The sequence below is a fragment of the Aquarana catesbeiana genome, linkage group LG06 (assembly GCF_042186555.1).
Source record: "Aquarana catesbeiana isolate 2022-GZ linkage group LG06, ASM4218655v1, whole genome shotgun sequence".
NCBI classification, from domain to species: Eukaryota; Metazoa; Chordata; class Amphibia; order Anura; family Ranidae; genus Aquarana; species Aquarana catesbeiana.
Window position 1 is genome coordinate 410,376,783 of NC_133329.1, and position 16,983 is coordinate 410,393,765.

Sequence of the window (16,983 nt, forward strand, 5' to 3'; positions counted from 1 at the left end):
AATTAGTGTGTGTGTATAAAAGGTCAATGAGTTTCTGGACTCCTGACAGACCCTTGCATCTTTCATCCAGTGCTGCACTGACGTTTCTGGATTCTGAGTCATGGGGAAAGCAAAAGAATTGTCAAAGGATCTGCGGGAAAAGGTAGTTGAACTGTATAAAACAGGAAAGGGATATAAATAGATATCCAAGGAATTGAGAATGCCAATTAGCAGTGTTCAAACTCTAATCAAGAAGTGGAAAATGAGGGGTTCTGTTGAAACCAAACCACGGTCAGGTAGACCAACTAAGATTTCATCCTCAACTGCCAGGAAAATTGTTCGGGATGCAAAAAAAACCCACAAATAACTTCAGGTGAAATGCAGGACTCTGAAAACATGTGGTGTGGATGTTTCAAGATGCACAATAAGGAGGCACTTAAATAAAAATGGGCTGCATGGTCGAGTCGGCAGAAGAAAGCCATTACTACACAAATGCCACAAAGAATCCCGCTTACAATACGCCAAACAGCACAGAGACAAGCCTCAAACCTTCTGCCACAAAGTCATTTGGAGTGAAGAGACCAAAATTGAGCTTTTTGGCCACAACCATAACCCTACATTTGGAGAGGAGACAACAAGGCCTATGATGAAAGGTACACTATTCCTACTGTGAAACACGGAGGTGGATCGTTGATGTTTTGGAGATGTGTGAGCTACAAAGGCACAGGACATTTGGTCAAAATTTGATCGCAAGATGAATGCAGTATGTTTAAAAAAAAAAAAAATACTGGAGGAACATTTGCATTCATGAGCCAGGAAACTGCGCATGGGACGTACTTGGACATTCCAACATGACAATGATCCAAAACACAAGGCCAAGTCCACCTGTCATTGGCTACAGCAGAATAAAGTGAAGGTTCTGGATTGGCCATCTCAGTCTCCTGATCTCAATATCATTGAGCCACTCTGGGGAGATCTCAAACGTGCCGTTCATGCAAGACGGCCCAAGAGTTTACAGGAACTGGAAGCTTTTTGCTAAGAGGAACCATCTGAGAAGATAAAGAGCCTCATCCACAAATACCACAAAAGACCTAAAGCTGTCATTGATGTTAAAGGGGACAATACACGGTATTAAGAACTGGGGTATGTAAACTTTTGATCAGGGTCATTTGAGTAGTTTCTGTTGTCATTATGATATAAAAAGAGTTGATTGATAATAAATGGCTCCAGCCAAACACTAACCATGATAATAAATGGCTCCAGCCAAACACTAACCATGAGTGAGAGAATAAATATATATATATATATATATATATATATATATATATATATATATATATATATATATATATATATATATATATATATATATATATATATATATATATATATATATATATATATATATATATATATATAAATTTTTTTTTTTAATTTATTAGAACTTTTTTTTTTTTTTTTTTATTAAAAAAAAAAAAAGGTGGGGGGGGGTTGGGAACTTTTTTTTTTTTTTTTTTCCCCCCCCCTACCTTTCTTGCAGGTATGGCAGCCCATTCAAATAAATCAACTGCTGTGTAGGATTGTATAATATGATTGTACTGTGTGCGGTCAGCTTGATCTTTATATTCCAGGGATGGAACATTCCATACAGAATACAACCGGCCCACATCATACAAGGTAAGTGTCCATCGTATTGGGGGGGGGTGGATGGGTCTGGAGGTAATAGGCTTTGTTAAAGAGTATATACCTCCTTACATTGATCTTCTGTTATCGGCTCCCTTTTGGTCCATTAACCATCCCATTAGAAGTATTTTATTATATAAGTGCAGAAAATATCTGTTGATCCTGACCGAAATCTTGTGAGCTGATAACTTCCTAGGCTGCATTCTTATCAGTTACATTGTTTCCAGTGATTTCTGTTGACAACAGAACACCTCTCCCCCTCTTATCTCCTCCATAACGTAGGGGGAGGTGTTCTGCTGTCAACAGAGATCACTGGAAACAATGTAACTGATAAAAGTGCAGCCTAGGAAGTTATACGCTGTAAACCTAAAACACTGCCTGTCCTAAGGTGACAACACTGCTCCTCCTTCTACTACTGAACACCTTTGGGGTGAATTGGAACTCCGATTGTGTGGTCAGAAGGGTGGAAGCTGTTATAGCTGCAAAGGGGAACAATTCCACCATTGATGACTATCGTTTTGGAATAGGATTATGTAAAAGCTCATGGAGGAGTGATGGTCGGATGAACACGACTAGCTCCAAAAACACAGTTGTAACCAGTTTGGTGTGGAGAAACTCGAGTGTCTGGCACAGAGCCAATGACCTTATCCCTACTAAACCCCTTTTGAGATGAACTGGAATGAGCCAGGTGGTCCTCTCAACGAACATCTCCATAAAGACATGATATGATGAGTTTGGTGTGGAGGAACTCCGGTGTCCTGCACAGAGCCCTGATTTCAATCCTACTGAACACCTTAAGGATGAAATGGAATTCCAATGGTGAGCCAGGTCTTCCCAACATCAGTAACTGACTTCACGAATGGAAACGGGTTCCTAGAGACAGGATTCTAAAATCTTGTGGAAAGCCTTCCTAGTAGAGTAGAGGATGTTATAGTTGCAAAGGGAGCAACTCCATATTAATGGCCATAGGGGAACTCCATAATAATGGCCATGGTTTTTGGAATGATATGTCCAGGTCCACAAAGACATGGACCTTTCTATTCCAGCATAACTGTACCCTTGTGTACAAAGCCAGCTCCATAAAGGCATGGTGTTACCCGTTTGGTCTGAATGAACTCAAGTGTCCTGCACAGAGCCCAGACCTCAACTCTACTAAACACCTTTGGGGTGAATTGGAACACTGTGTGGTCAGAAGGGTGGAAGCTGTTATAGCTGCAAAGGGGAGCAACTCCGTTATTGATGACCATGGTTTTGGAATAGGATGATGTAAAAATTCATAGAGATGTATGGTCAGGTGAACACAACTAGCTCCAAAAAGCCATGGTTTGACCAATTTGGTGTGGGGGAACTCAAGTGTCCTGCACAGAAACCTGACCTCAACCCTACTGAACACCTTTCTGATGAACTGGAATGAGCCAGGCCTTCTCAACCAACGTCTCCATAAAGAGATGGTAGTATGAGTTTGGTGTGGAGGAACATGAGTGTCCTACACAGAGACCTGATTTCTTCTTCCTCTTCCTCTTCCTCTTCTTCCTCCTCTTCCTCTTCTTCCTCTTCCTCTTCCTCTTCTTCCTCCTCTTCCTCTTCCTCTTCCTCTTCTTCCTCCTCTTCCTCTTCTTCCTCCTCTTCCTCCTCCATCATCAGAGCCTGACCTCAAAAATGGTCACAAATTTCCACAGACACCCTCAAATCTTGTGGAAAGTTTTCACAGAAGTGTGGAAGATGTAAAAGCCACATAGGGGAATAGTTCCATCTTGATGACCATGAGAAGGAGTCAAATCAATGTTGGCGGTGGTGGCCATGGCCATGGTTTTTAAATGGGATGTCTGCCAAGCTCCTAGTAGTGTGCTGATCAGGTGTCCACGGACCTTTAGCCGTATGCTGTAATTTTACACGATGTTTGATATGAAATAATTCTGACCTCTGATAACAGGGCCTCTTAGATAAATGTAAGCATGGTGCGGTTGCAGCTCTTCCTGACCCCGGATATTTTTGTCTTCCAGTCCATCGTAGCTTTTCTAAAAGACCCAGAGGGGGCGCCGCTGTGGGAGGAGAATCCTGAAGCCAAGGATATTGTTCACATCGACAGTGAGAAGGTTCGTACCATTCACCGAGTCTAAATATAGTAGAAAACGCTGGTTGTAATTCCCTGAAGTGGGAAGCGGTCGGTGCACTGACTTGTAGTGTCCTCCTAGCACTCGAGCAAACACGTAGGTCAAAGAAAGCTGGCAGCTGGATCTTTTGCAATTAATGATTTTATTAATCCAGGTGTAGTACAAAATACAAGGCTTACGCATTTCAGTGTGTAGCCTTACTCATAGCCATGGCTATGAGTAAGGCTACACAACGAAATGCGTAAACCCTGTATTACTTTGTGCTACACCTGGATTAATAAGCTCATTCGTTGAAGACGATTGATACCTTCCAGCCTCCAGTCCATATAGGGGTTATGGACCTGCGCTGGAGGAAGTGGGGCTGCTCTACTGTCTACAGGGGGTGAGGGTGGTAGAATTACTGGTATTGCTCCGCACAGCATCTACTGTATTGTGAATACTGATGGTGGCGATGTCTTTGCAGGATTTCAGGAAGCTTCTGAAGAAAGAGGACCGTCCGCTGCTCATGATGTTCTACGCTCCATGTGAGTGACCCCCTCTGAGCTTTCTCTGCCTACTATCAGTGGCAGCTCGGCATTGATATATAAAAATGTTCTGTGACTTCTATATGAGGAAAGCAAAAAAAGGACTTCTCTGTTTGTCCGCTTGCCTACTGGGGCAATTTTTGGTTAGAAATTCCCTCCCAAATATTTTTTTTTTTTTTTTTTTGAAAGCAGAGACCCTAGAGAATAAAATGATGGTTGTTGCAATTATTTATGCTTCACGATATTTGCACCACTATTCATCAAATGCATATTCATTTATTCTCGGCTCTGGCACCACCATCTTAGATCTGGGAGCCGGCTGTGGCTTTCTGTGGAATCACAGGAAACTCAAAGCATGTCAAATGCAGGTCTGAAGGAGGTCAACTGCAGGTCAGATGCAGCTGTCAGTGAATGATCTCAGAAGCACGTTGTGAGTCCAACCCATGGCAGTTCTCCTCTGGAGGCAGGCTGGGCTGTTAAGTGCTTCTGCAGAAAAGGACACTGCAGCATGCAGCAGGTTGGAATTGTGGTCTGGACAGGTAGTGATCAGTAGCCAAGCAGACAGACACAGGGCAGGGTGACAGGCCTAGGAGTTGATATTAAGAGATGGGCCAGGGTCGTACCAGAAGGTCAGCAGAGATAAGCCGTGGTCAGGTACTAGCTGGGGTCAAAAGGGGAATTGGCAAAGACTGGCTGTGATCAGGAACTAGCCAAGGTCAAACTGGGAATCATCAGGGAATCCATAGAGTAAAGCCATGGTCAAACTGGTAATCGTCAGAGCCAAGCCGTGGTCAGGGAATCCATAGAGGAAAGCCGTGGTCAGGGAATCCATAGAGGGAAGCCGTGGTCAGGGAATCCATAGAGGGAAGCCGTGGTCAGGGAATCCATAGAGGGAAGCCGTGGTCAGGGAATCCATAGAGGGAAGCCGTGGTCAGGCTGGGAATTATCAGAGCCAAGCTGTGGTCAAGAACTAGCCAAGGTCATTAGCAGGCAGAGCAAAGACAAATCCCAAGGGCAGACCAGGTTATCTATGGGACAGCAGATCTCGGGAACAGGTGCAGGCAGGGGCATGCATACAGGGGTTGCAATTGCGACCCCCCCCCGTACACTTTTTGTATGGGGGGGGCAGCATATAGGGGAACCCAAACCCCTCCCGCAGGCTTTCAGTGGCTGCAGGAGGAAAATGGAGGGGATCGGTTCCTCTACATGAGGGCCTGCCGCCCCTCCTATGCACCTCCTGCCCCCCCCTCATCTTTCACAGTGCTGCCGACTTCCCCCTCTCAACTGCTGGCTGCTGTGGGGAATCCTGTCTGGATGGAGAGCGGGGAAGGGGCTGAGTTAATGTGTAATTTACCGACCCCTTCCTTGCCTTAATGAATAGATTCAGTGATCCGTATTGATCACTCACTCTCTCCATTCATCACGGAGGCATAGTAAACTGTTCCCTATGCTTCAGTTTGTGAATTAACGGGGAAGCCTCTGTACAGAGCTATTCCTGTCCATTCTGTGCAGCTGACGATGCATAGATAGAGGGCTGTGTCCTCAATCTTCTTCTTCTTTTCTCTGTCTCAAAGGTGAAACATCAGAGGTCTGTTTAGACCCCTCTCACCAAAGCCCCCCAACGGGGCTCATAAAAAGAAATAAACAATAAATTGCAAAAATACATTTTAAAAAATGGTAAAAAAGAAAAATGAATAATGAAAATGCTACTGATAGCAGGGGCAGAACTATCGGGGTTGCAAAGGTCGCACTTGGGGTTCAGTGGGGCCCTTTATGTTTTTTTTGCACTGGGGCCCTAAAGGTTCTGGTTACACCTTTTTGGGGTTCAAGTTGCAGTGTAACAATTGGCCATCCATCTACTTCCTAGTTCTGCTCTGTTCCATGGATAGGCCATCTGATGCCAAGGCTGAATTTGAGCAGACATGGCCATGCACTTGTATACACCCAGCGCACCCGCCTATATTACCCCCCACACACAATACAGTCCTATACGGGTGTCTCCCCTCTACCACTTCACTTTCTGTACACATTTCTTTCTTTGTGTGGATGATAACGGTTCTGTCTCCTCCGCAGGGTGCAGCGTGTGTAAGAGGATGATGCCGGTGTACCAGCAGGCCGCCACCGAGCTGAAGGGCGACTACGTGAGTAACCGATCGCTGTGTTCATCGATTTATCTTGGGCCTCCTGCAGGCAGCGCATGTGAGGCCATGCAACGTAAATTGCGGATATATTCCAGTGCAAGGGAGACCCAGCTTCAGCGTACAGCCGTCCATAGTAATGAATCACGCTGCATTTAGCTATTAAATTATATATTTTTCTTACTCTCCCCCATATAAGGGGAAAAAAAGCGACACTAAATCCCAGAATAAGAGAAAACCGCATCCAATTCGCGGGCCAACCGCAGTGCGATTTTTAACCACTTGCTGGCTGCGCTATAGCAAACTGATGGCTACAGCGCAGTTGGGCAGTTCTAAGAGGGCTTCATATGACGTTCTCCCGTAATCACAGCCAACACGGCATGCTGTGTGATTGCTTTTTCCTTTGGACACAACCGATCACAGATTGGGGTATAGGGCCAATCACAGCTGATCACGAGCCGGTTATCGGTATTCCTTTCCTCGCGCTGACAGTATGAGAAGAGAGCAGATAACCAGCTTGTGTGAAAGGGACTTCTACACTGATTATCAGTGCAACCCCAACAGTGCCCACTAGTGCTGCCAATCAGTGTCACCTTTCAGTGCCACCTCATTGGTGGCCGCCCCGTTGGCCGCCTCATTGTTGGCCGCCTCATTGGTGGCCCGCCCCATTGGCCGCCTCCTCATTGGTGGCCCGCCCCATTGGCCGCCTCCTCATTGGCGGCCCGCCCCATTGGCCGCCTCCTCATTGGCGGCCCGCCCCATTGGCCGCCTCCTCATTGGCGGCCCGCCCCATTGGCCGCCTCCTCATTGGCGGCCCGCCCCATTGGCCGCCTCCTCATTGGCGGCCCGCCCCATTGGCCGCCTCCTCATTGGCGGCCCGCCCCATTGGCCGCCTCCTCATTGGCGGCCCGCCCCATTGGCCGCCTCCTCATTGGCGGCCCGCCCCATTGGCCGCCTCCTCATTGGCGGCCCGCCCCATTGGCCGCCTCCTCATTGGCGGCCCGCCCCATTGGCCGCCCCATTGGCGGCCCACCAGTGCCGCCCCATTGGTGCCTCCTCTTTAGTGCCCCCAATAGAAAGCTCTAGTTGTTTAAAAAAAAATTATAAAAATGTCATATGGGTACATTGTAGCATGACCGTGTAATTGCCAATCAAAGTGCGATATCGCTGAAAGCTGAAAATTGGCCTGGGCCAGGAAGAGGGTGAAAGTGACCGGTAGGTAAGTTATTTACTCTTGTTTCAGGTGCGATTCCCAGTGTCATACACTTTAAAAATTTGCAGCTAAACAAAATCACACCGGACTCATTTTGCGCATGGCATGTGCCAATGTGAATTACAATCAGTGTATTTTTATCATGCATTCTTATGTGCAGAGAAACGCACAGGTGTGTGAACGGGGCCTTAATACCCCCCCCCAAAAGGTATATTTTAATATATGGCAGACATATTGTAAACGTTCATTTAGACGGCCATATACAGAAATGTTAGATGAATTCCTCGCAATACGACTTCCTCCTCCATCGGATGTTCTCATTTATATTGTAGGAAGATCTGTAACCAGATTTGATGGGATTCTATCATTTTGTATCATTTTTGTATCTTTTATCGCAACGCAAGTTTTTGCAGCTGTTTGTCTTTTCGAGTCCCCCTTTTTTTTTTTTTTTGGGGTAATAAATTCAAGCGGCAGAAAACGCGATTGGAGCTGACATGAGCGATCCGTATTCCTGCAGACAGAAGAGGGAATTCGGCGGGCTCCGCTGGGCCTCCTCCGCTCACACATCAACAGAAATGTAACCTGATTATCTGGCGGTGTTTTGACGGACGCGTCTGGCTCCGAGACATCTTCATACATCAGACTCGCTCTCCGAGTGGTGATAAGCCATACCGTTGCCGTGCAATTTTTTTTTTTTTTTCCCCGTTCTGTCGTCTCCGCTCCATAAATTATAATATTGCGGGCAGAAAACGGCTGTAGATGATAATAATACACCGGAGAGAGTCGCAGGAAAGGTAAACGACTTTATTATAAATGTTGTGTGATGGACTACACTACAGCATCTAACGAAAGTTTGTGCGAAGGGAGGGGGGGGTCATGCGCTGCTTCAGTATGTCACAGTACATGTTGGTACACTCACTACTTTACATTGTAGACAAGTGTCATTTCTTCAGTGTTGTCACATGAAAAGATAGAAGAAAAGATTTACACAAATGTGACTGAGGGGGTGTACTTACTTTTTTGAGATGCTGTACATCAGTGTGAGTAGGACAGGAAGTCTGGTGTGCGACAGATAATCTCTTCCCCCTGGGGGGGGGGCGCAATTTTATCTCCAGTGCCGTCAGCGCTGATCACTGAACATTATTGTACGGCTCCATAGAGAGCCGCGGCTGGTCTTGGAGGTCATGTCTATAGACCAGCCTTGTGTTGGCCCCGGGACCCCTCCGCAGATCCTGATTCTGTGTGAAGGAGCAGAGCGGGGAGTGTGAACTGTCCCTTTCGGCAAATCAACAACGGGGAGTGACTTCTAGTACGATGTGAGGGGTCACCGGCTGAGAGGCAACGTCTGCTCCCCGCCGGCAACGTCTCCGACAGATTCAGATTGTTAACCAGAACCTTCTACTCTGACATTTTTATTTGTTGATCTCCTCCAGGCAGATTGTTTAAAGCTGAAGTTTAATACTAATATTTATATAATAATAATATTATATTTGGTGTTTATCAACAATGCCAAATATATTTTATTTATGTAGTGTTCGTATAATATTTATATAGTCATAATATATTTGGTGTGTTGTTTGTTAATATCAACAATAATACCAAATATTATATTTTTATATAGTAGTAATAATAATGTTTGTTATCAACAATGCCAAATATTATATTTTATTATATTTATGTAGTAGTAATATATTTGGTTGTTTAATACCATATATTATTATATTAATGTAGTAATCATATTCATATAATAATAATTTTATGTAGTAGTAATAATATATTTGGTGTGCTGTTCTTGTTTGTTTTTAATATAAAAAATGATTCCAAATATTATTATATTAATGTAGTAATACAATTTTTTATAGAATAATCAATTATACTAATATTTATCTAGTAATATTATATTTGGTTGTGTTTTAACAACAAGCCAAATATTATAATTATGTAATAGTAATATTTATATAATACTAATATTTATCTAGTAATAATATATTCCAAAATTATAAATATTAGTACAATTGGATTATTCTCTATATTGCATTACTAAATATAATATTTGGAATATATTATTACTAGATAAATACTAGATACTAGAAATACTAGATAAATATTAGTATTATATAAATATTACTACTACATAATTATAATATTTGGCTTGTTGTTAAAAAAAACAACCAAATACAATATTATTACTATATAAATATTAGTATAATTGGATTATTCTCTATATTGTATTACTAAATATAATATAGTAGTAATATTGTATTTGGTTGTTTTTTTAACAACAAGCCAAATATTATTATTAATAATAATAATAATAATATTATTTATGTAGTAATAATATTTATATAATACTAATATTTATCTAGTAATAATATATTTGGTGGTGTTTGTTGTTATCAAGAACCATACTAAATATTTTATTTATAATTTATTATTATTATTTATTAGTTTTGTTGTTATATTTTTGAGGTTCATACATCTTAAAGGGCCAGCCCATTCCCTTTCTTTATTTTTGTCTTTTTTTTTTTTTTTTTCTCCCTCCAGGTCCTGGCGGGGATGAACGTCCATCCTCCGGAGTTTGAGCGACTGAAGGAAGAATACAGTGTGAAGGGTTACCCCACCATCCTCTACTTCCAGTGAGTATTTCCGATGTCCTCCCCCCCTACCCCCCCACCCCCGCTCCTCAATGTCTCGGCTGCACTTGTCTCTCCTCTCGTTCAGCTTCCTGTTTTTAAAAGTGAAATCCACCCAAAAATCATATAAGTTTATGTAAAAAGACCACAGCAGCTGATGACCTATTATCTGTATTCAGTTCTGGGGTGATCTTATGATGTCCATTAGAAGAAAAGAATAAAGCAAAGGAGATTAAAAAATAAGCTTTTTTTTTTTTTTTTTTTTTTGCTGCATTCACCTTCAATCTGGAGCTGTCCCCTAGAGTACTTATCTTCCACCACTAGATGTCCTCAGTCTGATAGCATCATTCAACCCACTACCTCTGATCCAAAGGCTGGTGACTGGTCATTGAAAGGCGAAGCAGCAGCACCCCCTTCGGTTTACCTTTTTTGCTGCCTGTGACCAAGTAAACTGAAGAGGTTTTTTTTAAAGCAAAACTCCATCCAAAAAAACAAGACTAGCTCATTAAAAGGTAAAACTACAAAACCCGCTCTTGCAGCAATACTCGTCCTTCAATCGTAAGATTTTAACCTGCAGTACTTCTCTTCAGCTACTAGATGTCCTCAGTATGGTGGCCAGCATCATTCACCCCATACTACTTCTTCTGAGCCCAGGTCATTCCGGACGAGCCCCCAACCTTCGACTGACCGGTGAAAGGAGAAGCAGCACTGTTATGAGTCTATCTCTCTGACACTCTGCTGTCTCTTGCTGTCAGCATGTTCCCTGTTAGCACATGGGCACTGTAGCACACCTTATTGACTCCTTGTGCTGCTTTTCCTCCCCCCAGTCAGAGCTCTGCTGTACGGTGACTGAAAAAGGCGAATAGCAGGTCAAATTCAAGTACTTTAAAGTGGTTGCCCTAAATTGATCTGACACACATTTACATGCTTCCCTAAGCGGTGTCGAGTGTCATTTTAAAAAATGTTTTATTTCAGATACCTGTAATCTGTAGTTATAATCTCTGTCACATATCCCCTCTTCTTCTTCTTCTTTCTCTGTCCAGAGATGAGTGGGAGGTGCTCAGATTCCTTCTGATGTATGAAAGATACACCAGAAGAGTTATCTGATCTTCCACCCTGTGACTGTGCAGCTCCAAAAAAAACAAAACAAAAACAAATAAAAATGATGTGTAAACCCACCAGAAACATTGCAGACAGACAGTACACAAGACATATCTGTGTTGGTAAAACATACATTTTGATTCTTGTAAAACAAACTTTGTGGGGCGGAGTTACTATTGACAGGTAGTTTCAGCTTTGCAGACTTGCGATCTTGGGATTTTTTTTTTAAAATGTTCAAAATGATTAGCTTGTGAAAAAACATCCAAGACGGACCTGCAAGCCGCTCTCTCCCTCGATATTACAGTGTTTATAAACAATGCCGGCTTTACTAGGAGTAAGGGGGAGGAGCAGCTTCAGGTAAGCATTGTTATCAGGGGAGGGAGGAGAGGGAGGGGAGTGTGAGAGGAAGGGAGAGGGAGAGGAAGGGAGAGGGAGAGGAAGGGAGAGGGAGAGGGAGAGGAAGGGAGAGGAAGGGAGAGGGAGAGGAGGGGGGAGAGAGAGGAGGGGGGAGAGAAGGGAGAGGAGGGGGGAGAGAGAAGGGAGAGGAGGGGGGAGAGAGAAGGGAGAGGAGGGGAGAGAGAGAAGGGAGAGGAGGGGAGAGAGAAGGGAGAGGAGGGGAGAGAGAAGGGAGAGGAGGCGAGGGGGAGGGGGAGAGGGAGGGGGGAGAGGAGGGGAGAGAGAGAGGAGGGGGGAGAGAGGGAGGGGAGAGGGAGAGGAGAGGGAGGGAGGGGAGAGAGGGAGGGCGAGGACCTCACCACAATATCTAGGCTCAGCAGCCATGATAATCGCGGTCAGTTCTCAGGGGGGGGAAGCCAGGACCTGGTAGGATCAAACATGTATTTTAGGAGATGCAGAGAAGTAATGCAAAAGCACCAAGCTGCCGCTTGCACATTTAAAGGGACAGGAGCAGCTTTTTATTTTTTTGGGGGGGGGGGGGGGGGGTAAAAGTGGAGTTCCACCCAAATAAAAGTCAGCAGCTACAAAAAGTGTAGCTGCTGACTTTTTTAATGATCGGACACTCGCCTGTCCTGCGGTCCAGCAATGTAAGCGAAGCCCCGCTCCTCTCCCCCTCCTCTCCTCGGCATTGTGACTGTGGGCGCCCGGCTGTGGCTTCACAGCTGGGCACGCACTGCGCATACGCGAGCCGCGCTGTGATTGGCCGGGCAAGATTGCGCGGAGGGAGGGGGCCGGAGAGGTAAACTTCCTTCCGGCTCTGCGGAGCCCCGGGGGGGGGGAGGGGGGAGAGGGGGAATCCACTGCCCCCCCCCCCCCCCCCCCCAAAAAAAAAATGACATGCACCTTCACTTAAAGCGAAAGTTCCATTTTTGGGGTGGAACGTCGCTTTAACAAACGCTTTAAGGGACGTCATCAGAGCTGCGTTGGTTTGTGTCTTCTATCTGGCCGGAGAGTTCGGCTTTAGAATTGGACAGAGCAGGGATTTATTTATTTATTTTTACTTTCCTTTCTGAATAATCATCTTTGTGTCTCTCTCCAGGAAAGGGAAATATATGTTCAACTTTGAGAAGTACGGAGCCACCGCCAAGGACATCGCCGACTGGTTAAAAGAGTGAGTGCTTTATTGCTGCTCCCGAGTGCCGAGACTTAAAGAGGGTATTGATTGGTCAGCCGCCGTTCACTGTGTCCCGCCTGTCAGGGAGGGTTTAGTGGGGGGGGGGGGGGGGTATAAAAACCAAGAGCCGTCTGTAGCTTCATCTGCGGTTTCCTAAACATGCCAGAGAGCGGAACGTCCCATCTATACAGGAAACGCCTATTCTGGCAACTTGGAGACAAATCCTGATGGGGGGGGGGGGGGAGCCAGGCACATTCAAGAGAACCTGTCACCTATGGAGAACATTTAAAGTGTTCATATTTGTGGCGTTGAGTTTTCTGCAAGCCGATCCTGTACTGACAGGACCGCGCTCGCGGATTTCCTGGGAGATGTTACAGCAGCAAATACTAGACATTCTCCATCGTCTTCTGAATCTTCCAATCACATTTGGCATCGCATAGCCGCCAGTTGTCGGAGAAGAGCAGCGCAGTTCTTTCCCTGACGATTGATAAATGCGCTGAGGCCAGGGCCCCTGATAAAGCCAGCCCTCCTGTATTGGGCCCGGGGCCCCATCAGTTCAAAAGGGGGGGGCTGGCCCAGTCACCTGTTGAGCAGGAGGGTGGCTGTGCTGTCTTCTTCCAGACACTTTTATTATCTGTGCCTTGAGTTAGGGCTGGGGAAAAAATCGATTTGGATCTTGAATCGAGTTGAGAGGTCAAATCGACTCAAATTTTCAGCAAATCGATTTTTTTTTTTTTTTCACCAGGACCGGCGCTGACACTGCGCCGGTCCTGAGGAGCCACGAACTAGGCCGAAGCCGTGACCTCGCCTAAAAACTCCTGCCCGCAGCTCCTCAGGACCGGCGCGGTGTCCATAAAAAAAAAAAAAAAAAAAAACTAGAATTGTGAATTAAGTTTTTTTTTTTTTTTTTTTTTTTTTTGGAGAAAATCGCCGAGCTCTACCTTGAGCAGAAGGTTAATTAGAGCGCTTCATTAATTACAACCTTTATCGTTATCTCACAAACCTTTTTCATTTTTTTTTTTTTCCAACTCTCCACTTTCCAATGTTTCTCGCTTGCAGCGCCGCTTCCCCCTGAATTTCTAGTCTGAAAGCAGGCATTGTTGACGTGCCTGAAAGGTCATGTGGCCTGGTCACATGGCCGGGGCTTAATTATCCCCACATCCCCAGACCGGTCATGTTTTAGGAGTTTTGCTTTTGAATAAAATGGCTATCATAAAGCCAAACCATTGACATTGTGGTGCAAGGTGAAGGAAATCCTGAAAACGTGACCTGTTTGGGGTACTTGAGGACTGAGGATGGGAATCGGGTGTTGTGGAGCAGTGGTTCTTAACCTCGGTACACAAGTACCCCCAACAGGCCAGGGTTTTTGGAATTTCTCTTAGATAAAATAGCTGTATAAAATACCAAGCCATTGACTCTCTGATTTTAAAGCACCCGTGGAAGATGAAGGAAAACCTGAAAACATGGCCTGTTGGGGCTACTTGAGGGCTGAGGTTATATAGAGGGTACAGGACTGTCTCAGATGAGAGGGAAGAGCTGTCAGGACCCTTAGAGGTGGCCAAGGTGGTCCGCCTTCGACGCGGTCTATGGAGCATGTCGGGTGTAGTCCCAGCCAGTTGATGCAGATAGAGGTGGCTACACTGGGGCCCCCGGGGGTCCCTGCAAGGCAGCGTAGCCACCCCAAAGTGGGAAATGCCGGAGAAAGAGAATATTCAGCGGTCCAGTTTGCAGAGCGGACAGCTTGCTGGACACAGGAAGACGAGGAAGACAGTAGATGACGCTCCGCCATAGATCAGGTGCCGCTGGATTGATCTCTTCCCAGTGAAGGTTTGATAACATTTTAGTGTCGATCGGTGATGATGTGGTTTGTGGTATCCGGCTGGAGAGGATTCAGAAGCTGTTATAGAAGACTGGAGCTGTAACCACACGCTCTGCCTCATCCCTGGCGCTGTCAGTCATGTGGTGTGCCTGGCTTCCTCCGGGGTTACCCTCTGATTGTGCCAAAACCACCAGCTTGTGATTTTATGTAGATTCCGCCTTCTGATATGCCAGCAAATCACAGCGGACGCACCCAGAGATAACACTCAGAAAGATACTCTCTCTGGCCAAAGTTTCTCTTTTTTGGGGGGGGGGATAAATCCTTTTCTTTGCCCCCATCACAAAAAATGGGCATCAAAAAGTCTGGGGTTAGTGACATGGGGGGCATCAAAAAGTCTAGGGTTAGCGACATGGGGGGCATCAAAAAGTCTAGGGTTAGTGACATGGGGGGCATCAAAAAGTCTGGGGTTAGTGACGTGGGGGGCATCAAAAAATCTAGGGTTAGTGACATGGGGGGCATCAAAAAGTCTGGGGTTAGTGACGTGGGGGGCATCAAAAAGTCTGGGGTTAGTGACATGGGGGGCATCAAAAAGTCTGGGGTTAGTGACGTGGACCTCCTCTTGGATCTTTCCTCCCCAGTTCCAAAGGATAAATGTCCTTTGCTGAGGGTCTTTGAGGAGATCTGCAGTGACAACCCTGACCCCCCCCCCCTCCTTCATTTACATCAAGACGATGTTGCACGCGGTGACAACGCTGCTGTGAATTCACTGCAGGTGAAATATTGTCACTCTTGCAGGAGGAAGTACTGTGGGCTTTGCAGGATCACAAGCTATTCAGTCTTTTAAACACAGGACTTTCGTTAACTGAAAGGATACCCTGTTATTTGTTTGAGAAGGGGGGGGTGGGGGGCGTCCCTCCACAGGGAAGGGGACAGGGCATGCATCCCTGCACAGGAGGGGGGGGGCGGTGGCGTCTCTGCTCGGGTAGGGATAGAGGGGGGCTTCCCTGCTCGGGTAGGGATAGAGGGGGGGGGCTTCCCTGCTCGGGTAGGGCTAGAGGGGGGGGCTTCCCTGCTCGGGTAGGGATAGAGGGGGGGGGGGCTTCCCTGCTCGGGTAGGATAGAGGGGGGGGGCTTCCCTGCTCGGGTAGGGATAGAGGGGGGGGCTTCCCTGCTCGGGTAGGGATAGAGGGGGGGGGCTTCCCTGCTCGGGTAGGGATAGAGGGGGGGGGCTTCCCTGCTCGGGTAGGGATAGAGGGGGGGGGGCTTCCCTGCTCGGGTAGGGATAGAGGGGGGGGGGGCTTCCCTGCTCGGGTAGGGATAGAGGGGGGGGGCTTCCCTGCTCAGGTAGGGATAGAGGGGGGGGCTTCCCTGCTCGGGTAGGGATAGAGGGGGGGGGCTTCCCTGCTCGGGTAGGGATAGAGGGGGGGGGCTTCCCTGCTCGGGTAGGGACAGAGGGGGGGGGCTTCCCTGCTCGGGTAGGGACAGAGGGGGGGGGGCTTCCCTGCTCGGGTAGGGACAGAGGGGGGGGGCTTCCCTGCTCGGGTAGGGACAGAGGGGGGGGGGCTTCCCTGCTCGGGTAGGGACAGAGGGGGGGGGGCTTCCCTGCTCGGGTAGGGATAGAGGGGGGGGGGCTTCCTGCGAGGGGGCTCGCTCGGGTAGGGATAGAGGGGGGGGGCTTCCCTGCTCGGGTAGGGATAGAGGGGGGTTTCCCTGCTTGGGCTTGGGTACCAGGCCTCCCTTCATTCCAGGTAAGTGATGAGACTAAAACTGTGCAGTGCAAACAAAAAATCTTAACTTTGGGATAGAAAACAATGTAACATGTAGTGGATTAGGAGATACAATGTATACAGAATATGTCGGTTTAACCAACTCGTAAAGCACAGTATTTGGCTTCAGTATTAAGTGTCTCTCTATAACTCTGCATATTCTGTGTCTTCTCAGTCCGCAGCCGCCCGCCCCTGAAGCCCCGGAGGTGCCCTGGTCGGAAACGGAAAGCGCGGTCCATCACCTGACTGACGCAGACTTTGACGAGTTTGTCAAGGATCACCCGTCCGCCCTGGTCATGTTCTACGCCCCATGTGAGTCCTTTCTTTTTTACTCGTCATTGTAAGTGAATGTCTGTAATATTGGTGAACCTTCTAAGCTCCACCCCTCCTACAGTGTGCGAAATCCTCTGATTTCACTGCACACTGTGAGCTTCTCACAATGT

General features: G+C 46.5%; 1 protein-coding gene across 1 annotated transcript in view; it reads left to right on the forward strand.

The window, feature by feature from the left end:
• The window catches only part of PDIA5 (protein disulfide isomerase family A member 5), a gene marked incomplete at its 3' end in the record, with an annotated part of 50,639 nt that extends 33,787 nt beyond the window's left edge, over positions 1-16,852 (forward strand). The window contains 7 exon segments of the mRNA XM_073634997.1: positions 1,611-1,656; positions 3,666-3,758; positions 4,240-4,300; positions 6,374-6,441; positions 10,196-10,287; positions 12,881-12,952; positions 16,716-16,852. Coding sequence (XP_073491098.1) covers positions 1,611-1,656; positions 3,666-3,758; positions 4,240-4,300; positions 6,374-6,441; positions 10,196-10,287; positions 12,881-12,952; positions 16,716-16,852 — 569 coding nt within the window.
• Between the last annotated feature and the right edge of the window lie 131 nt (positions 16,853-16,983).